Below are 23,134 nucleotides of genomic sequence, written 5' to 3' on the forward strand. Positions count from 1 at the left end.
TTTTTTTTTTCCTCTACAATGGGTCTTTATCTTTTGACAGTTTGTTCGGTGGAGAAGGAAGAGGAAAGGAGAATGGACTCTATATATTTTTCAATAGTATCCAGTGTTGGACTGTTCCAGCCAGATACATGGAGGTTTCCAGATGGCCCACCCCATACTTCTCAACCACTAGTATGGTACAGTATGGTACTGATGTTTTGGTATCTCTTTGTCAGCACTGGGCCTATTTCTAGATCTATACTTTTTTTCTTTTGCCCTGATAGTACTGGTGTCTTTCTACAAGTTCAGTTTAGTACTACCTGTCTCCCATTAGCTCTTTTGCAAGACTGTGGCCAGTAAAACAGCTTGCAGTAGTAAAAGGTTCACAGATTACAAGAAAAACTTTAGTGCAGGTGTGGTTCCAGAGGGAAGAAACTCTTCATTAAAAATTACAAAGGTTGCCTATTCTTTAGATTTTAGTGCAGAGACCCGCAGGCGTTGTTGCCTCCCTGTGCTGTTAGTACTTTTCTGAGTAAAATGGGAAATAGTCACTGCTCAGGCTGAAATGGTGTTACCAGGATAATGATGTATATCTTTAAATGAGGTCTAGCAAATGTACATAGCTCTATTCCACTTCACATGCCCTTGTCAAGCCCGTACTGATTCAGAATATTTCAAAGGTTCTAATTATGCTGAACCATTAAACGGAAAGTTGAAGGGAATGCTCTACATCAAAAAACTCCCATATTTTAACATGTTGGTGTGCAGCAGAAAGCAGAAAGAATCAAGATATTTCTTGATTCCCTGAAATACTGAAATGCCTTCCCTTCTTATACTATTCTGAGTATAATGTATTTACATATTAAATAGATAGACAGACATGTTTCACAAAATCTTCACCATATCTCAGTCATCTTAAGGTTTTTTGGACATCTTTTGTTCAGTCATATTTACATGAAAAATCTAATACAAAATACATTCAAAATCCCCTCTGCACTTCGGGTCATAATATATTATTTCTGAATCACTGATTGCAGAGAGAAGTATTGGTGAGAGCTAGCATTTACCATAATGAATGCTAACAGATAAAATATTTTGTTTAAACATCTTTCACCCTGAAAGATTACAAGGTTTTAAAGACTGTATAAAGCATCTTTCCATCAACCAATAAGTAAGGTTTTAGAGTAAAATTAATCACCTGCACAACAATGGCAACAACAACAAATCTGTGAGACAAAGTACTATTTTTTTTCCAATTAAAACACTAGGAGCTTTGGAATTTGACAATACTAAAACATTTAAATTTTTACTTTTGCTGCTATGACTACAGCTTTTAATATCCCAGAAGGTATCAAAACCAAAATCTTTATATCTCAACAGGAAGGTGTTACGTAAATGGGAGTGTGCTTTTCCAAATCATCTTTCTGTATAGATGTTCCTTAGATAGCTTTCAGTTACATAGCATCAGCACTGTTTTGCTTATTTTCTGAATGTTTTAGAAACTGATAGAGAAAATTGTAAAACCAGAATTATTAAGGTTTGAGGGGCCTAGACTTTCTAGAAGTGAGGCCTGTAGTTTGTGCATTCATTTGTGATATTCTGATATCTTCACCTAGCAGCAATGTAACAGAATTTTACAAAGCATGTTGTTTTTCTTTTACTGTTAATGTTGCAATTTTTGCTTCAGAAAACACATCCACTCTATATAACAGCCTATAAATTATGTGTTTTATAAGATTTGATAGTCTCAAATGGTAATTAACTGCTGGCAAGAACGTTTTTTTGTGGGGTTATTGCCTAATTAGCAAAATAAGGAAAGGTAACATAAGAGTTACGATGGGATAAGTAGCCTGATCATTTTGGATGAATATATCAGATTTATGTTTAACTTTGAAAGTCACAAAGACCTTATGCTATAAACTGATTAAACTTGTAATTCAGCTCATTTTTATCATTATGTTGAAATACAAATTAGCTTTTTTACTTCCTTGGAATTATATGTTAATCTCTTTTCTTTTCAAAATATCTGCAAATGTCCTCCCATTAATTAATATCCAGTGTGAGTACCTCCAAATTCAGTTTTGCCAAGACCCTTAAAACTTAGATACTGATGAAAATGATCCTAAAAATGTTGAGGCAATATTATTTGTGAAAATTTCATAATACAGGATAACTATGTTGGATCCCAGTCCAGCAAAATATGTGTGTATTTGCCTAAAAGTATGAATTTAAGTATTTTTCTAAATTGGGGACTTCCTTTTTTACATATATATATATATATATGAAGAACAAAGTAATTTTCTCAGCTTCAGCTAGATGCAGTACAACTAGTCTGCAGCAGAAAGGCTGCCATTGCATTCAATGACATGAAAGTATGTTCTTATGCATTTTCTCAGCTGAACACTTTTACCACTAAGCACATTCCCTGAAGTACTGAAATATCTTTCTCAGAGATTAGATCCTGAGCTGCCAAGAAGCTTAGCAGAGTTAACTGCATATATTGATCTAAAACATTACTTCAAATACAAATTTGTCCAAGAATTATTCTTTATGTCATTGTGAAGTTGATAACATTTAGAAATGAACAAATAGGAGTAGGCTTGTACATTAATATTTATTCAAATTTAGAATTAAAATTTGATTTCAAACTCTTTAAGACCATTTTGTATTAATTTTTCATGAGCATTTATATGCTGGTGCTTGATTAGTGTGACTATTCATGAAAAGTAAATGTTAAGGTCATATTTGCCAACAGCAAATTTTATATTGAATATGTAAATGTGAAATTTGCCACTAGCTGTGTGTTTGACCCCAGCCTTGCAATGGGATTAGTGTGAGCAAACTCTTATTCTGAGACTGATCTTTCTTTTTTCCCTCAGAATTGGGGCTCTGCTTAGTCAGACAAAATATTCAAGCCATATTTTCAACAATCTTAGACCTATCTTGGTTCATGAAAGATTTAAAAAATTAAGAATGTACTTCAAAATGCTGTGTCAACTGGATGACTCTCTACTCTTCAAGCATTAGGAACAGGAACAATAGCTGATGTAGATTAGTAATGTGCATGCATTTTGATAATTACTAATGATCTTTTTACAAATTGCATACATAAAAAACTGTACTTGTTTAGTAGATGTGTTACAAGTTTCATATAGAACTCAACTGTGAGAGCACTTATTCTGGTAAATTTGAAGTGTAGGTACAGTTTGACTGAAGAAGCAGAGGATTCTTATATATGTAATAGATAAGAAAGCAGCTTCATTGTTTTGTTAATAATCAGGGCTAGAAAACTCAGACCCTTCAAGTTCATTGCTATAATGGAAAAAAAAAGAAGTGCAGTATGATCAACTGTGAAAAGAAATAACTCCAAATCCTTTAAAATGAACAATTTGATTGTAATTATTTCTTCCTATTGAGGAGCACACATTACCTGCAAAATTTGGAAACCTCAACTCCAAATTATTGTCCAGTTTCTCTTACAGCTTACCAGAAAAAAAATTTCCACTTTCAATTTCGCTTTGATTTTTGCTCTTACTTAAAAAAAAAAAGTTATTGTTGAAAAAGCAAAAGCTTCTATCTGAAGCTTTTTGGCTTTAGCATAATGTCTTCTAGCAAAAGAAAAATATGTATCAATTCATAAAAGGTTTTCTAGTGATCTTTATTCCAGTTGTAGCTGGGTACTCTAGGAGTCATGCAGATAAATATGGAACAATTTGGTTTATTCTGTAAATATAGCTGAAGTTGTTTTATTTTTCTTCATGTAACATGGATAATGTCTTTAGTCATCTTCATTATCTGAATATTATGTGACTTTTGTATAGGGAATGGAGACTTCTAAGTGACTAAGTGATTCTTCTAAGGTTTTTCTGGCTAATTGCTGAAATATGGCTACTGGTTTTGAGAGGCCATACACAACATTTTTCTTCAGTTCAGTTTATGATTATCTGCTGGAATCTGTTGTGTTCTCATACCCTGTTGGATAGCTGATACGCTATACTTATTTTTTTCTAGAATAGTGAATGCATTATCAAGCACTGTGTGCCATACTACCTGCAGGCCACAAGCAAAATCTTAATATTCTACATAAGAGATATTGATATTATTACCTATTTTGTGGGTTTTCCCATTTAGTTAGCAATTTCATGACTGAAGCTCTGGCCTATATCCAGCACTGAATGTTTTTGCTGCAGCTTTTATCACCAGAAAGTGTCATTCCAGTATAACCTGTCTTTTTGTGGATTATTGGATGGTAATCAAAAACTTGCTTAAAGATTTGTCAGGGAAATCTGTGATGGAATATTTAGTATGGTGTATATTATAGTATACTATACCCTAAATAATCTTTTTTTTTTTTAGTCCAAGAGAATGTCTCTTATTAAATTTCTCTTCTTTAATTTAGAGATGGTTTTATCCATCTTTTGCTATCTGAAATTCTTGTTAGAGAATAGCAATACCAAGAATTGGTTGGTAGCCTACAGAGAATTAGTAAGTTACAGTTCTGGCTTAGTCTTACCACTTTATAGTATATTGGACTAAAACCCACTAAAATGATACTATTTGCATGAGTAATAAAGACAGATTTCACAAGGATGTTGTGCAGATATAATGAGTAGGACTAATTTCTACATATTATCTGTGTATTAAAATATGGCCTAGATTTTGCTTAAAAGAAAAAAAATGTCTTTCCATTTTTGTGTCATGGATCCTTGAAGGTAAATATACAAAGCCTGTGGAGGTTGCTTAATGTTCTACAGGTGTTAACAGCTTTTTTTGAATATTCTCCTTAACATGTAGCTGAGAGAAAAAAACCCACACCACAATCTCAGCATAGCCTACTGTCACAGTCAGTTTCCGATTATTATGAAGTCCAAAAACCTTGTGTCTGAAATGAGGATCCTCTGTAGACAGATGGGGTAGCCTATCATTCATCTGGCTGTACACACTAGCACCCACGGAATGCTATGCAACCTTTTGGCAAAGCTGCGCAGAAATCAGTAAATGCTATTACAACAGTGATGTAAATGTTTCTTCCATTTCAGTAGGAGTTTTGTTTTGTTTATTAAGAGGATTGCACATTTCTCCCAAAGCAGCTTTGGTCAATATTTGATTTGGACAGTGTCAATGAAATTAATCCCAAACAAAACCTGGTTTCCTGTGTGAATTTCTGAACTATCTTACCAATGAGAGGTTTACCCAAATATATACAATTGTAATGAAAGTGTATAGTATTGGTAGAAGATGAAATATACATGTTAATACAACTAGTTGAAACCAGGATTAGGTTTATGGATTTATAATATTTGACTGATGGTGGGGTTGAGTAGTTTACCTAAATAAATGGTGGTAATTTTATCAGTCTGTTAGAGTTGTAATTTACAGTTAGAAAACTAACTTAAAGTTTTGTGGTGTCCAAAAGAATTCAAGTTTCCTATTCCATATCTTTAAAATATTGTAGAATAAATGCTGTTTAGTTTCAACCACACTAGGAACAGTTCTACTGGTATTTCTAACATTTTCAATATTATTAAAGGATTTGCCTCATTCCTCTTAGCCAGTTGTTCTGGAACTCATTAAATATATAATTACAAAAAAATGTATTCATGAATTAGCTCGGAAAGATAGGAGGTGCTGAGCAGCTGAATATATAATAACATTCAAAAAGTGGAACAGCTGTGAGAGTTTAAAGTAGAGGACTTCTTAAGACTGTATAACTAGACATACTGTTTAGTGTAGCTGAGTAATCCTAGAGAAGTAGAGCCATACACAAAGTAGGTAACGTGGAAACAAAGACAGGCAGTTCTGAACTCTGGCATGTACTCACTACATGTAGATACACTGAAAAAGCTCATGAAACTTGGAAAGAGTTTGGGTTGGAGTCTTCTGGTTGTTTGAATTTTTTTTGTGTCTTCATAGGTATTTTCTTTCATGAGTAACTGCATGTCATGTAGAACTGAATGGCTAATAAGTGCATCTCTGTGTATTTATTTCTTCTATGGACCACAGTCCCAGACCAATAGTAGTCCATGGAATATAGGTTGGGAAACGTTAACAAGACCCATTGTTTGGAATTAGAATCAACATTTGCAGTAGAATCAAGTCTGAAACTCATCTGGGATGAGTCAAAGAATATACTGATAGATGATGGTAAATAATGCATTAGAGTTGGAATCTATATAGGGAATCCATATTTTTTGTTTTTCAGAATATGGTATGTAATGTTTCAGTTCAGGGACCTATGGTGTCCCCTGTGACCTATGGTCAGGGACACTGAGGTATGGTGTTTCCAGTTTTGATAGACTTAAAATTTTAACAAGTTCTAATTTCTTGCTTTTCATAGTTTCTGTACTGGACTAATGGCCTTCTAATCATTTAATAAGAACTGTGATGACCAGTAAGTGCAGTCTTTAGTGAAACAGAATTCAAAATTAGGGTACCTGACCTAAGAATGCAAATTAAGCACTTATAACAATATTTTTTATGGGTGATATTTATTGATGATGCTAGGATTAATGAAAGAAGAACAGGAAAATGCTGCAGTCTTTTCCTCTGGCAGACTTTTACTTTCATAATTTTTTTTTCCTCAAGTGTTTGCATTGATATATTTTGCTGCAGCACTCCTATATTACTTTTGAAAAGATAAACATGCAACTAAGCAATAATTGCACTCTATTGCTATTCTGATTGAAAGATTTTTAAATATTTTAGCGTTGATTATGAAGCATAAGAAAGTTTAAAGATTTCCAAAAAGCTGTCATCAGATCTTTTAGACAAACTTATAAGTACTCCATTCCACAAGTGTTAGACTTAAATGTTTAAAAACAGATACTTTTTTCAAACCTGATTTTAAATACATCACTGATGTGACAATATTCTCTTTTTACCTTGGAACTGCATTGAAGAAAGAACTGACAGGAGTCTGTGTCCTCTGTGTGACCTATATTTGTTCCTCTATTGCCTGATGGATTTTTTTGGTGTGAGTTAATTATATTTCCAATAAATTATTTGTGAAATTAATCTCTTTCTCCTGCCTCCTCATTACACTTATTAATGTTGCTTACATCTGATTATTTTAGTCATTTCCTATGAAGAAAACTCTGTAGATATCTCTTAGTGTCAGCTAATATAAATGGCCTACTTTACATGTAGGCCATGATGAAACATGATGATATCTATTTTTAAAGGCAGATTACTTAGTTTTCTACTACTGCTTTATACAGGAGTCTTGAGGTTGCATGTTCTGGTAGCTCTGTGTCTAAAGCCTATGAGCCTGTGAAAACAACTAGGGCAAGGATCAATGAAGGAAGCCTGAATATAGCTATAAGATGACTGGTGTGACGTTGTCCATCTGAGAAATGACCTGATGGTCTAGCTTAAATGGGTGCTGTCACTTGGAATCAAGAATAATTTTGTTTCTAAGTGGTCAGTCTGATGGGACTTGTCGAAGAGCATCAAACCCTGAATCTCTGTGTATGTTGCTCTGAAATGAGCTTTTGTATAGTGCCTCGGTAGCTGGAGCATTCGCTGAGTAAGTGCTACCTCAATTCAATTCCTGTGTCATCTTAAGAAGCTGTAAACCTCTATCTGCCACTTTTCAGAATAATTGCTTAGTGGTAGGCTCAGTAGGGTATCTTTGCTGTAACTACTAGTCTTACTGCATACCCCCCTGCACTTTTTAACACAGTGCCAGTAGCAAGATACATGCAGAAGAGGGTTCTGAATAGAAGGGCACGTCTTCCTGCATCCTCAGCATGTGCACCATTCTGCCCTGCATTTCCTTTTGCCTTGTTTGAGGAAACTCCCAGTTCTAGCGTGCAGCTGGTTTGGGTTTATATCTAAGTATCTCACAGAGGTTCTGGAACCAGACAGCAAAAAATTAAAACCTACAACTATGGTAGTGTCAAACTATGGTCTGAAGTATGCTTCGAGTTGTGCAGTCTGAGTAGGAACTGCTGTCATAAAACGGTGTTCTAGTTTGCTCTGTATATCAGTTAGAGAAATTTTCTGAAGGAAAAATAGCTTTGATAGTTTTTACTATTATATTTGTTGATTAAATTTCATTGTTGGCAAATACTGTGGTGAATATTAGATCATAGGAATTAAAAATTCCCCATACAGTGATGTGTTTTTAGTGCAAATATTCTGTATTAGCTACATGGTTTTTACTGAATAAAACAGTTGATATTTTAAATAAATATAATCCAAGAGAGTTGTGTGCATGCATTGAGCCTTCTAGCTCTGGGCCTTTATGTGATTGTACCAAAATGCGTGTTGTGGTATCTGCTGATGGACTTGATACTAGTTCATTGTGTAACTGCACAGTGGCTAGGAAGATATCTTCTACTTTTCCTTTTTTTTTTCCCCCAGATGTTTATAATTCAAGGTATGCATCAAAGAACTGAATTTTCCTTTAGAGCACACTGAAGAGTGGAATTTGCTCCACTTCAGGAGAACACAGATCTTGGGGACTATATAAGTCTTCTGTTTTAAATCTTTACCACTTCATTGGTGGGTAAATTTCATTAGTAATTTAAGAGGGGATTTACAGTCTTATTCAGGAAAGAATACTTACTGAAGTCAGAGGGACTTCACGCTTCAGTGCTTTCCTGAATATATTGAGAGAGACTTCAGCATATGCTCAAATGTTTTCTCGAACTGGGACTTTAAAAGGTTTTATAAAATTAAAAGGCAATATCATTGTAGACATTATTAAAAATTCAGACGTGTTATTATTATGTAGAGATTTTATTCAGCAATATTACACATCACCATAAAATTCACTTCTTCAAATGGCCCCCTTGCAGTCATTACAGTAATTTCATGGAAATACAGACACTGTCACTCCAGAAACACTAGCTCTTCTAATTTCACTATTTCACACAGCTACTGGTTCAGACAAGCACAACTGTTATTTTTGCCTGTCTCACTTCACTCATTAATATCCTAACTTTATATAGGGCTATTTGTGGTAGAAGTAAATTAATTCTTGATTCCCCCTAACAGTAAGCTTGTGCTTTGCGTAAGAAAGTTTATTGACAGTATTTAATGTTTCTGTTTGTGTAGTTCTTTTCACATCGACTCATTCTACATTAAATACATATATGGTTTCTAAAACAGCAGCAGGAATTTAATATATAGCCATAATGTTGATGAGGAGATATTAAGATTTTTCAGTGTCACAGCTTCTTCCTGTTACAGGGATGACTTCATTATACACTGTGCACCAACAAATCAATAGCTAGTATTGCTCACTAGATGAAATAAAAAAACCCACCACCCAAGTCAAGTAGTAACAGCAATACTAAATAGCTTTTCATTATTTAATCCATGCAATATCTATATCAACACATTAAGTGTTACTATTCATTGTTAACTATTAAAATAAAAACCTGGTATAGTTAGGTGGATTCATGTGCCTGAAATCTAAGGCTTTGTGGAAGATCCCGAAAATATTAAAAATGTAGGGCTTTATAGAAAAAAGCCATACATCTTGAATAGTCAGTACAGCCTCTGGAAATAAAACAGATTATTACCTTTCAATGATACAGAGAATAAGCAAATCTTTTTAATGGTGCCTGGTCATGCATTTTCTACAGTCCGGGGTGCAGTGCTTTAGAAATTGCCAGGTCAAATGCATAGACATACAGATCTCTTCCAAAGGGAGTTTTTCCATGACTTGCAGTGGGGAGATATAATCTTGTTAGACTTTGGAAATATTAGGTCTACTCCTGAGTTAAATATTTGTCAGGCAAATATTCCATGGATTTAGCACTATGAATTTATCTCACCTTCATCAAACTCTTCATAGATGATTAAAAAAACCTTAGGGAGTTGCTGCATTTTTGCTTTGAACTTTTTGAAATAATGTTTCCGTATTTATTCAAAATTTGTATTCCTTTCAAAAATATGTTTCTTTTTCACTGTTTGGAGGTTGGATCCATTTATATCTTTTCTCATAATAGGGTAAATGTTTTAAGTATTTTTATTTGATGTAAATTTAGAAATGCCTTCTCTATTAGCAGTAATGAACTGAAAATCTCTTACTTATACAGCTACATTTCATTAATATTGAAAATGTTTTTACCATTTATACACAGTGGGGATGAGATTCTAATTCTGTTTCAGGACTAATAAGAACTGTTAGCATTGTCTTTGGTAATTTGATTGTACACTTATTATAGCAACACTGTTTCTTAAAATAGCCACTTTGTATTTTAAAAGAAAGCAATTAATTGTGGAGTAGGCACTCATCAAGTAAATAGCTAATCTTAACAAGATGATAAATGTTAGTTGTATTCTACCCAATGTGGGAATATTTTGGGGAGGGATGGGATCATCCTGGAAATCAGTGATCAGTCAGCAATTGTATGCAGTAACCCTAGTAAAATTCATTTTTGGAAGATCCAGACACATTTCTATAGAATAAGAAGTGGGGGTGGAAGAAAATTAGTATACTTTTTCCAGTGACGTGTTGTTTTTTTACTCTTAATGAAAAAAAGTGATACCACTTTAATGCCACTGTTCAACCTTCAGTGAATCAAGATCTCCAGAGTTCTCTATTTTTGCTGTTTAAAATACACATTAACCCTGAATGGAGAAAAAAACAAAAACCAAACCAAACCAAACCCCACATTTTTATAATTTGTGGACTAATGTATCAGTAATTTAAGGAATTTAACATAATTATATCAAAATATCGAAGTAGACATTGCAAAATTAGAAAAATCCTGAGAGTCTTCTAAATGACTGGAAATTCTTAAGAGAGCTTCATTGTTTGCAGGAAATAGAAAATAGTCCCTAGCTTTTTAATCTTCACTCATTTTTATCATGCATACAGTATGTGATGGTGCTGGCAAAAAATCTGGAGTTAGTTACTCTGATCAACCTAGCTCTAAGGTTTCCTTATAAATCAGAAAATATGCTGTGACTCTGAAAAAGATGTATAAAGGATTTAGATAGTCTACTTCCCTCTTATGTTTGAAAGTAACCTTGAAATATTTCTAGAATTATCACTGCCAGAAATAACGAACACATACATTGTCAATGATAATACTTGGTTGACAAGATATTGGCAATGTATATACAATAAATGTGAGGGAGCTTTCTTTTAAGTAGGCGAGCAGGATGGCTGAGCAGATATCTATCTATTTATCTAAAAATGACATCATGATTGACAACTAGTTTCTTCAGTATGTTCATGCGTTGACTTCAGTGGTAAAAGCTTATTACTGCTTTGTTAGTGGAATATGCTACTAATTCTTCAGGTGCACACAGGTATACTTGTGCAGATAAATTAATTTTTCATGAATGTACATTTTCCAAACCTGAACAAGCAATACTTTTACATTCACACAATCCTCATTTTACCAAAATAGCTCTACGAAGTTTTGAGCTAAACTGATGTTAGGCAACGAGGAAGAGAGAAGAAAAAATTAATATGCCAGTATCTCTGACTATTGGTAGAATTCCACTCATGTTTGTAAAACTCCAGAAATTCATACTGTAGTGTATCTTCCAGGCAAACTGTTTGACTTCCTGTTTTCAAGTAGGTTTTGGTTTGTTTGGGGTTTTTTTTTCATAAACATAACTCTCCATCACAGTCACATTCCTTTTGGCTGTTATCTTTTTTTTGTAAAAGTTATCAGTTTTCCATTCGTGAACATAAGCTGTTCTGGTATGCCACTAAAAATATTCCTTAGTAGGAGTAGATTTCCTATTGTACCTCATTCTCCTTCTGTCTGGAGGAATGGCACTATGGCATGGTGTACACACTGAATGAGGACACAAAGTAAATGAATCCTATGAGGCATACTCGATTTAAAACAGTTCAGTAATTGTTCATTTCTTACGTAAAATAAAGACAAAAAAAGTAAACTAACAGTAAAGCTTTCAATTGAAAGCTATAAAAAGACAATTAATAAATTTAATTAAAAATCCTATTTTCTTCAGCTAACCTTATTTCCCAGAATGGCTTTGTTAATGTTCACTTACTAGAAAGTAAGTGAAATGGGATCGATAGCTCGTCTCCTCTTTGTTGTAATCATTACTTAGTAGTTTTCTTTTTTAAACTTTTATCTTTCTTTAGTCTTTATAGTCACTTTCTGGATTATATGCTTCATACACTCCAAAATAGACTCAGTGAAATAAGTATTGCTGATTTCAACTAAAATGTGTACCAGCTTAAATTCTTCATCCTATGAGATAAAGAAGTGAGAGAGAGAGAGAGAGAGAGAGAGGTTAGAGGAAAAGGTCACAGTAGACTACTTATGGCAACTTCTAGCCTTTACAGAACAATATATTATCAAATGCAATCATGTAGGCTCATGGCTTGTTTTACTCTTGGAAGAAGAAAGATTCAGGGGCAGAGTTTACTGTCTCAGCTCCTTTCACAAATGATACCCACTTATTCTTAGGTATCTTAAAAGGTGACTTTATAAATTAAAGTTGGTAATGCTGTAACTTCTCCACTTATTTCTTCCCTGTTACTGAGTAAAAAGAAATATTTTTTTAAAAGGCAGAAGGTAGCTCTATTTTTCCTGCATGCTGTCTATCCACATCTGTCATTTCAATAGACAATACATGCCTGTAAGTTTCTGCTTTGGCCATGACTATTCTGAACTGTGTGACTGCTACATAAGAGAGGAGAAGGATGAATTTTCTATGAAGGCTGAGGATATGGTATGGTTTCTCTGATGGAATTCAGGACTTCGGAGTCTTTATCTACTGTTCCACAGATTACAAGTGATCTTTCTATGAAATAAGTACTACTTACAAATTCTAAGGTATAAAACATATCAGAACTGGGAAGTGCTCATCAAAGAGGCTCATGTTACAGATGAAGTTTTTGGCATGCAGTTTAAGTTGATGAAATTTGTTGTGATGTGAGTGTATTTGCACACGTACATATAAATACACACTACGCTGCAAATTGTGCCTTGACAACTAGAGTGTTATTTTAAACAATAAAGAGTCTAAAATTTCAAAGTGGATTTCAGCTACTGAATCAAATATTCTGACATCATATTGTTACTCCTCTGTAGCAACCACTATGGAGTAGGAAGTATTGTGTTTAAAGGCAAAGTTGGCATTTTTTCTTGAGGAATTGCTTTAAGTTAATACAGTGATTCCATGTGAAAGCAGCCCTGCATATAGTTATATACATGTATGTAACCATGTGGGATAGGTTGTTGATAGGTATAGGTTAAAGAATAAGAATAATTTACAAGGCTTTCCCACAAGCAGCAGCATGACAGAAGGGTTACCTCTGTGTTATCCAGCTACCATGAAAACACAGCAGAAAGGGAATAAATATATGCTAGTTTAAAATGTTTGTGTAATGTCACTGTGTAGTAGCTCTCCAAACATGGCTCCCGGTGAGCCAGCTCTCTGCACAGTGTGAGTGCAGTCACTCAAATAGAGGTATGGTGCAATCTTCTGTCTTTGTAAGCCCAAATTAAATCAACCCTTGAAGCGTTTTGAAGTTATAGAGCCAGAAGAACAGGAAGTGGTTGTGCTCTGAAACAGAGTTGTGTGACCTGAAGCTTCTTGGCTCTCATGTTATAAACCAATTCAAATGTTATTCCCCCACTGTTAAGTATAACATTTTGCTTAGCTGCTTTTGTGCCTCCTTTGTGCCACGCTGTGGAGGTGCCTGGGGTTCCCTTTCTCTGCTGTGTGTCTTGAAGTGTCTATCAGCCATGCCACCCAAAAGCTAAAGGCATGAACAAGAGCTGCAGGAGCAGTTGTGGGAGAGTACAAGAAGGCTAAAAGCATTCACAGGTGGATAGGTGATTTACGCATTCCTGTGTCCAAAATGCAAGCTGCCCTTTGGCAAAACCCAAGCTTCTGCTTGTCTAAGGCTTCAGGCTTAAAATAGGTACTTTTCCTCTGTGGCTGTAAGGAAGATTAGGTCTCTCATCCATGCTGGAGTGCTTTGGCTAAATTAAACTCTGGCTGTTGGGAAGATTTACTCCTAGGATTATGGCACAGCTATGGAAACCACTGCTATTCTTTTGGTTGGAGATTTATGAGACAACCTCGGCACGGGGTGGGGGGGGGATAATAATTTAATTTTTTTTTATAGATACATGCTAGTGTGGATGATGCCAGATCTGAAAGAAGGAGGTGCGCAACTGAACAGCGTCAGGGAGCAAGTTGTGCAATAGTACAGTGCAAAGCCAGTGCTATTATAGGAGGCCAAAGCCCACCTCCCCACCTAGTCTATGTGTGACTAGAAACATGTCAGACAAGCATATAGAAAGCTTTACATCTTGCTTTCTTTTAAGAAAAAAGTCATAACAATAAAGTACTAAGCAGTTATGTTCTGGTATGTGAAAGCTGTGTGGTGTTGCTTACATGATGCATTTTGGTCATACATTTATTTCAAGGTGTCCTGTCTGTGTTTCTCTTCCAGGTTCAGGTCCTTCGCAACGCAGGGGAAGAAGTGACTCTAACTGTGTCCTTTCTGAAAAGAGCACCTGCTTTTCTCAAACTGCCACTGAATGAAGATTGTGCATGTAAGCCTTTATTACTTGGCCAAAAGAAAACTCCATCCAATGCTCATGAACGCTTGCAGCTTCTGAACCTACTGTGCATTGAGGGTGACTGATGGCAGCTTTTTTGGTCAGCATTGCTGCCTGAATATGAGCTGCTTGTATTGCCAGGTCTTGTAGTAACATTCACCTCAAGCAAAAAATTGCTGTCTTTGCTTGAAAAACAGATTACCAGGCATTTGTCTGGTGTGAATCAGCAAAGTTGCAGGTAGAACATTGGAATTACATTAGTTTATAGTAGCTCACACCCTGATGCAGAGTATTTAAAAGCAGTTTTTCAGGCAGCATCAGATAACATTTTAGTCTGAAAGGGTTTTGTCTTGTAAATGTGAAAATGAGATTGTGTGTGTATAGTTAGAGGGCTTAACTTTACCATTTAAAATTCAGAGGCTTTGGTAGAGGTGTCTGTCTACCTAAAAATAAATTACTCTGGGATGATTAGTATTTTGTTTAAGTCCAACAGAGTTTTAGTCAACTAGCCCCATGAGAGGCATATGGAGACAGCTGTCTTCCTTTAATTATATTAAATTGTAAGTGTGGGTGCATAATTATAGACAGTTGCAGCATATCTAAGCATATTTATATGTCAGCCTGTGCCTTTTGTCTCCACTGCTTTCCTTCTGCTTCTTGCTCCCAAGAGGGTAAAATGAATTGCTTAATTTTTAAGCAACAAAACAATAAATATTTGATTTCAATACTTCTAGTCTTTGATTTTAAGTTAGTAGGAATTAAGTAAACTGAATTATGAAATAATTTTTTATACAATAATTTGATGAAATACTGTCTTTATCTTTCATCTAGGTATTAAATTTCAGTGAGACAAGAAAAAATTTACAGCACCATATCCTTAAGTAAAAATGTATCCCAGTACGTTGGTCCCTTTTATGAATGCTTGTGGTACCACAGATTACCCTGAGTAACACACACAAACATGCATTTGCATTGATCCTATCATGTTACTTTGGAGGTGTAGCAATGTAATTTCCTAAACTGTTACAAGAACAGTCAGAACTGTAAAATTCATCAAGAGTAACAAAAACATTATCTGACTAGTTCCCTCAAATGAAAAACAAGTGAGGAGGTACATGCTTTCCTTTTATTATCAAATTTGAAAAAACCTTTGGGGTTTTTTTCTTACCAAACAGATTATTAACTCTTTTAAGCAAAGCACCAGGAGAGGGATTCTTGAGCCTCCACTCCGCTCAAACCAGAAGACAGATACTGGCTGAACGGAGAAAGTAAATTAATGTTAGATATGAAAAAACTAGGGGTGCGGGGGGAATACAGACATACACAAATTTGAATTATAGCATTATAGATTAATTAAGATTTTTTGGTGTATTCATGTTTGTATTAGGTGCCCCCAGTGACCAAAGCAGTGGCACATCCTCTCCCCTATGTGACAGTGGTTTGCATCTCAACTACCATCCCAACAACACGGTAAGAGCTTGGATTTCTTTGATGGAATTCCACAGAAGAATAATAATACTGTAATAGCTAAATGGAAGTAACTAATAAAGGACAGCAACATGGGAGGAGCTCTAATTAATATTGGAGATAGACAGTTCCATAGGGGGCAAAAAGAGTTGCCAGATATTATGGCTGAGAATTAAACTGTGACAAATTATACTAGCTGAGATTGTGCCTTGATAGATGTGATTACTATTTTTGTCTGGGCAATGCAATAGGGATTTTATGAAAGTTTTTTCTTCTAGATTATTTCCACAGCATAGGAATTCAAATTATTAAAATAAAAATATTTAAAGAAAAGGTAGAAAAGTTTTTCAGAATATTTTTCCATTATTTTTATTTAATTTATTAACTAAAACCTTTGGCAAAGGATGTTTTAGGTACGTGTTTTTTCTTATTTTTAAGGTAAGAGCATTTTACCTCTAGTAACTTACACTGAAAATCTTACTGACAAATGATAGCATTATGGAGCAAAGTCTCTTTAGGACGAAATGCTACAGCTGTCTGATCAAATTTTTAGTAAAAGATGCCTCTGAAGTACAACAAGGGGCTTTTAACAATTTTCTTAGCCAAGAAATGCAAAATTTCCATTATTTTATATAGTTCAAAAGGGGTTTTTGCTGCGTATTTGGCTTTGTGATAGGTGAAAATACACAGATAAAATAAAAAGCACTGAATAAATACACCAATATACAGCATAATTATTACAGATATATTAGAAAAACAGAAATGTAAGTATTGGTAGGTAGACTTTGCTGTTTTTAATTTCTGGCTTGTTTTATTGTTCTTTCATACTTCACTGGTAAAGGTTTTAAATAGGAGCCCAGAGACTTAAAAGTCAATAGCACAGATTTTAAGCTTGATTATAATCTGGAAAACCTTTAGGATTTATACATATTTATGGAAGCTGTAATTCATAAAAATGGGATAAAACCAGTAAAATTGGCATCTTAATGCAGGTCAAATAATAATTTGAGAGAGAGAGAGATGTAAAACTAGTGCAACAACATCAGAAGCAGACTTATCTCAACAGTCTATATGTGTAGGCATGTAGAAAGGCTATTGCAGCAGATCCTAAACTTATTTTGCTAGCAACTTCATTTCTAACTTTGCTTTTAGGATAAAAACCATGCTTCCATTTGTGAATCCTATTTCTGCAGGTGTTGAAGCTGATCTAAATTAGCTACTGTTTCCATCTGAACTGATTATAATTTACTGAAACTAAGTCTTTTTCTCTCATTTGAAATGATATAATCAGGCATCATGAGGCTATAATTCACCCTAAATTAAATTTTTCTGCTGAAGACCAGGATGGGGTTCTTATCTCAGATGTCCCCTTGTAATGGAAATAGAATGCTTCATAAAACCAAATGAGACCTCTGTATGAATTCCTAAATTATGTACAACTCTTATGTCATGTTCCTTCCTTTTTCTCAGAATATTGTCTAGAATGCATTATGACTTATGGACCTAGTCTATTTCTTAATTTATAGCCTTGGTGATTCGCATGAAGGAGCTTTCTGACTCAGAATTTGGAGTAGACTGGACTGGTTTTGGTCTTCTGTCAACAATTAAGAGTTATGCAGGCTAAAGGTAGGGTTAGCATTTCTGTTGCAGCCAGATCTAGGCCTACAGTTTGCATCTAAACTTTTTGCCACATTTCATCTTTTTCCTCAAATTTAATCACAGCTAAAAAAAGGTTCCTGGAAGCAGACAGAAAACATTAAAAATTCAAGACAATGTTCAAAACAATGTCCTAGCTTAGTCTTCCTAGCCAATTGTTTATTTATTTGGATTGAATCTATGGAATGTTTCACCAGAAATTCAGTGTTTTAAATAAGTGAATCTACTTAGGAAAATCCTGCTGTTCAGCTAAATCAATGTTCATAGTCATCTTTTATTTTATATACATAAAAGATATATGAACATATATGTAAAAGTAAAGTTCAACTTGTCAAAGCTTTATAATTCCATAGATCTTACACAAAAATCACACTTTAGAAAAAATACAAGGTGTACTTAATTTTTGTAATATTTATTTAATAGAAGATACAGGTAAGAAAAAAATATGAAGTCTGAGATTAAAAAAACTGTAAATTATGCAGGATCGGCAGGTACAATTTCACTGATATACTAAAAGTACTACATACATTTCAGTGAGAATCCTGCTTCTTCAGAAAAATAACATCATCCCCAGCATTGTTTTGTAAAGCATTTTATAAAGAAAGGAAGAGGTCTTGGAATTTTTAAAATAAATTTTGATCATTTCACTTTTTATAAGCATTTCTCATTCAAATCTGTATACTGTAAAAATACTGGTGAAATTAGACTGTAGATATTTAAATACTCACTCTTTGTAGATATGATCGTAGGCATGATAAAGTTCAATTTTCATATAAGTTATGTCTTGTGTAAATAGGTAAAATTAAAATAATTCATCATAAGCATGTAGTTTTGACTAAACAATTTTCATCACATGTTAAATCCTATTCACAATTACCAGGTTTTAAGGTGAAGTCAATAGAATAGACAGGTACGTAAATGTGTACGGTGCCACGGGAAACAACTGAATTACGGTTGTATAGTGAATAATTTAGAGAACAGCTTTATTCAAGGTACAGGTATAAAACTAGTAGCTGGTGACATGATACGTAGTACACATTCACTGCTATTCATGACTAGTCATTTCAAAAAAAGGACACAATCTGTTTTCCCTAGGTTTTTAGAATACTGTTCCTCACACTTACTCCAAGCATATTGATGTTGAGGTTTATATAGATTTCTTTTATTTGTGAGAAAAAGTTCAGAATTTCTCCAGTGCTAGCTAAAACTGATGCCAAATGATTTGGGGAAAGTGGAACACAATGCCAAATGAAATATAAAGTCTTTGAAGTCTATCTCTCTCTTTCCAAATCTGCTGAGTACTTATAATGAAGCCCCAAACTGAGAAGGAACTTTTAATGTTTTTCAGGATACATTATCATGTTCCTCATGGCCAGCATCCCCAGGACTTAGGTGGGAAAAAAGGTGGTGTGATCTCCGCTTAATTCCACTTCTTCATTCACGGTTTTCCCAGTACCTTCCAGGATCAGATTTGTGCAGGTAAAGAAGTTCAGACAGTTGAAACTTGCCTTCTTGTTGGACAGATACAAGCCTTAGGGAGTTGCCTTGTTAAAGGAATGGCATTATTAGTTCCACCACAGCTGTCAGAGACCTGAAACACAGGAGCTTTCATGAAGGTCTTTCTAGGTCCACCTTGGCCCATATTCTGCTCTGTTGTCAGCAAGGACCAGGTACGTGGGGAAGACATGGGATCTTCCCACTTGCACCTAGTGGTCAGCGTGTTTCTCAGTTTGAGATTGCACGTAGGTCATCATTTTAATAACTGCTACTGCTCCTGTCCTCAAAAGCTTCTTTATAAGCTGCTTTTTAAAATATCTTTGGGTTTTGTAGTGCACTGTGGCATTGAGCTCTGCAACGTAACTGTGTTTTTAAAATGTACTTCCTTTTGTTTGTGTTAAATCTCTCACCTGATAACTTCATTGGGTGAAATAATCTTGTTGTTCAGGAGCAGCAAGGGCTGGCTGCCCCGTGGGGAAGGCAAGCCAGGAGCAGAGGGTGGCAGCGAGGCTGGACGAGGCAGTGTCCATGCAGACGAGGGCCCCATCCCACTGCCCCTGGTGCAGGAGCAGAGCAGGCCTAGGGGTGCTCTTCAGATGAGTCCGTCATGGTGAGGTGGGGCTCAGGTCAGGCTGGGAAGTCAGCCCATGGGTCAGGTCCGAATCAGTGGGATACATGTCCAGGCACAGGCACAGCTGCAACCAAACTCAGGCGAGGACCAAGGGCGAAAGCCTGAGCTGATACAGAGCTCCTGAGTGAGGGGAGCGGCAGGCCCCCCACTCAAGCCCTTTTCCAGCAGCCTGATCCCACATCCCACAGCCACGCCATGGCAGAGCTGGCCTCAAGCACAGGCAGCGAGGCACCAGGAGGAGGAGGAGGAGGGTGGACTCTGGGCCCTGACCCTTGTGTCAAGGGAAATGCTAAATAAGCTTTCTTGTTTTATGTTTTTATAACTTCAGATGACTGTCTTCTGTTTTCCAGTTTGAAGGATCCCTATTGTTATCTCCTTTTAGGGAAACCCTTCCATAGCTCTGATTATCCTTGTTACTCTCTCTGTTTCTTTTGTAATTCTAATACATCTTCTATGAGACAAGGTGATCAGGACTGCAAAGAGGATCCCTCTTGATTTATATTAAGACATAACTATGTTTTCCATTTTCTTCTCTGTTCTTGTCTAATACTTTGTAGTAACCTTTTGACCGTTTCGGAGCACTAAGGTGATGTTTTTCAGAGAATTGTTTGTAGTAACTCTTGCATTTCTTTCTTCAATGTTTATAGCTACAGTAAGGTTCTTTGTTGCTTACATATAGCTAAAGTTTTTTTTTTTCCCCATATATGTTAGTTTGCATCAATTAACATTGAATTTCATTGCCATTTTTGTCTCCCAATCACTGGTGAAGCTGCCCAAAGCTCATAGTCAGGTTTAAATTTATTGCATCATATAGACTTACAACTTGTCATTGTTTAATTTAATATTATCCTAGTAAATCAGAAGAAATCAGAAAGGAAGACAAGAATATTCTGCAATGATTAGTGTATTTCAAGTGTTATGCATTTAAATATAAAAGAAAGTAGCTACAAAATCCAACAAGGCATAGTAAAAAAATAAGATCATACTTGTTAAAAGGTTTAATTACCTAGGTATTGTGTGGATTAATTTATCATCTGTATATATAAGAATGAAGATCTAATACTAAAAAATTCTGTGAGTTCCAGCATGTAAGTCATTAACTTGAAGGTAGCTGTCTACAGTTATAGAGCATGTTTCTCCATTACTTCTTCTTCTAACCCATCATAAACATTAACTCTTAAAATGAGCACAAAGGACTTCTCATTTGTGAGGCTGTGAGGCCTTACTACCTGAAATAAACTCTGGCTTCCCTGTGTAGCCCCCCTGTCTGCCAGCTTACATGTGTGAGTCTGGGAGGAATAGTGTGTTATGCTATACCCTGATGGCTCATCAGACATTAGCGGTTTAAAATTTCCTGTTCCTCCATTCAAACACATGTAAAATTACCTAATTAATATAGAAAAGCTTCATTAGTATTTCTGGAAAGACTGTTTTGTGAAAGAACCTCCCCAGTGTGTCTGTTGTTATGTTCACCCTTCCAGTGTTTCTGTTGGTTCTACAGTCAAGTGATACCATCTGCCCCCAGGGGTGGATTTATGATCTCCTCCAGAAACTAGGGGAAGAGGAATGTTCTTGAACCTTAGTTTGGAGTTTGCATGGGGTGAATTTTTTTGTTTCTTATCACAGCCTGCTTCCTTCTCATTGGTTCTCAGCAAATATTTGAAAATTTCACAAAAGCTTTCCACAGCCTCAGTTAATTCTAAGGGCTGTTGTTTCTTAGAAGTACACTACCTAGGTCTGTCAGCCTTTTTCCCATTCACAGAGCTGAAATTAAAGCAGGTTAGGCAATAGTTGTTTCACCACTAGATAACTGTGAAGCTAAAAAGAGCCTGCAGCTTTTGGCTAGTAATAGCAAAATCGTATTTACTTGGCTGCGTGATCCTTGTTCTGTTGAGGAACAATGGCTGGCCCAGGGAGTCAAGGTGTAAACCAAAGGCTACAACAGCTTATTGGCTGAACTGAAAAGGAACAGGATGTAGTCAACACAGAGGCAGGAGTTTTTTTATTAAATTCTGTGAAAACCTTCAGCTCAACATTTAACAATGGTTGAAATAGAAATAATTAAGAGCATGTAGTATAAAGGGCCCAAAATAATAACAGTCAAATCTGAGATCTGTTCTGCTATATACTTCAGATAAGATATTTAATTGAATAGAACTACTTACATGGAAAATTAGGACATATTCAACTATTCATAGATCTAGGGCTTTAAAATTCAGTCTTCTGCATCAATAAAACACAAGCTTAAAGTGCACAGCATAGAACTTGTACATTACAGAGAAGGATTTTTAGGTAGTAACGATATTCCTGAGATTTGAGTTCCCAGAAAATAAATTTAAAAGTATATTCATATAAAACAAAGTACCTGAATTCATACTCAAACCTTGAATAACTACTCTGATAATTTTCTCCTTGTGTCCTTCTATGCTGTCTAATATGAGGAAGTAAGAGTACTTAAAGAAAACAAAAATGCAGTATAAATATAAGAGAAGAAGTAGGGGTTTCTTCAGAAAAGTGTAGAACCAACATTTTTGTGTTGCTAGCAAGACAGTTTATAAGGCTCTTAAGTAGTGTAAACATCTTAAAATGTGACTCCCTCTCAAAATTTGTTATGAGAGAAAGGTAGATAATTTTTAAAAGAGACTGCTATAAAAAGCAACATTAAGGAAAGGATATTGAAAATAATATAATAAGCAACATTAAATGGAATTTAATTCATTACTTTTTCTGTAGTTATATTTACAAGGCTGTTTTCACTATATAAAGCCTAGTAACTTTTTATGTTTCAGAGTTTGAAAAGACTGGCACAGAAATACATCATATCATTATCACAGACACTATTATGCCTCCTAATCAATTCAAGCTTTTCTAGTGGGATGCTTGAGACGCATGAATTCCAGAGGGTATTCATATAAAATTCCAGAGGGCATTCAGGTTAATCTTGGAAAGCTTATTAATTTCAAATACAAATCTTGAGTTCCAGAAGGCAAAGAACCTGAGATGTGTAGCTGAATAAGAATTCATCTGATCTTAACTTTTTTGCTGTATTATAAAGTGATTCATCTACTATTTGTCCTATTTCATACAAAACACATATTTAATACATTATTTTTTCAGGTTTGTGTGGTAATAAGGACTTTGGCTGGTAAACTAATTCAGTAAAATACTATTAGAGTAATCTAAGGCTAAGGATATCTACTGCCCAGACACATTCAGAAGTAATTTATTAGGTAGCCATGCATTCTTATAGTCTGTGCTTATTGACACTTGGGCAAGAACATTCTGCGTGAATGGTTTTGTATGTGCACAGATCAAATACCTAGGAACAGTAGGAACAGTCTGATGTTCTGAATGCATCAGATTCACTGTGTTGGTAATGTAAGGG

General features: G+C 35.2%; 1 protein-coding gene across 1 annotated transcript in view; it reads left to right on the plus strand.

The window, feature by feature from the left end:
- The window catches only part of SNTG1 (syntrophin gamma 1), a 349,189-nt gene that overhangs the window by 224,197 nt on the left and 101,858 nt on the right, over positions 1–23,134 (plus strand). Inside the window, exons 8-10 of the mRNA XM_075023274.1 lie at positions 14,390–14,492; positions 15,886–15,968; positions 18,970–19,100. Of these exons, the coding sequence (XP_074879375.1) occupies positions 14,390–14,492; positions 15,886–15,968; positions 18,970–19,100 (317 nt within the window). The remainder of the gene's footprint in view (positions 1–14,389; positions 14,493–15,885; positions 15,969–18,969; positions 19,101–23,134) is intronic.

Source organism: Buteo buteo, chromosome 3 (genome assembly GCF_964188355.1).
Source record: "Buteo buteo chromosome 3, bButBut1.hap1.1, whole genome shotgun sequence".
In the NCBI taxonomy this organism is placed as follows: Eukaryota; Metazoa; Chordata; class Aves; order Accipitriformes; family Accipitridae; genus Buteo; species Buteo buteo.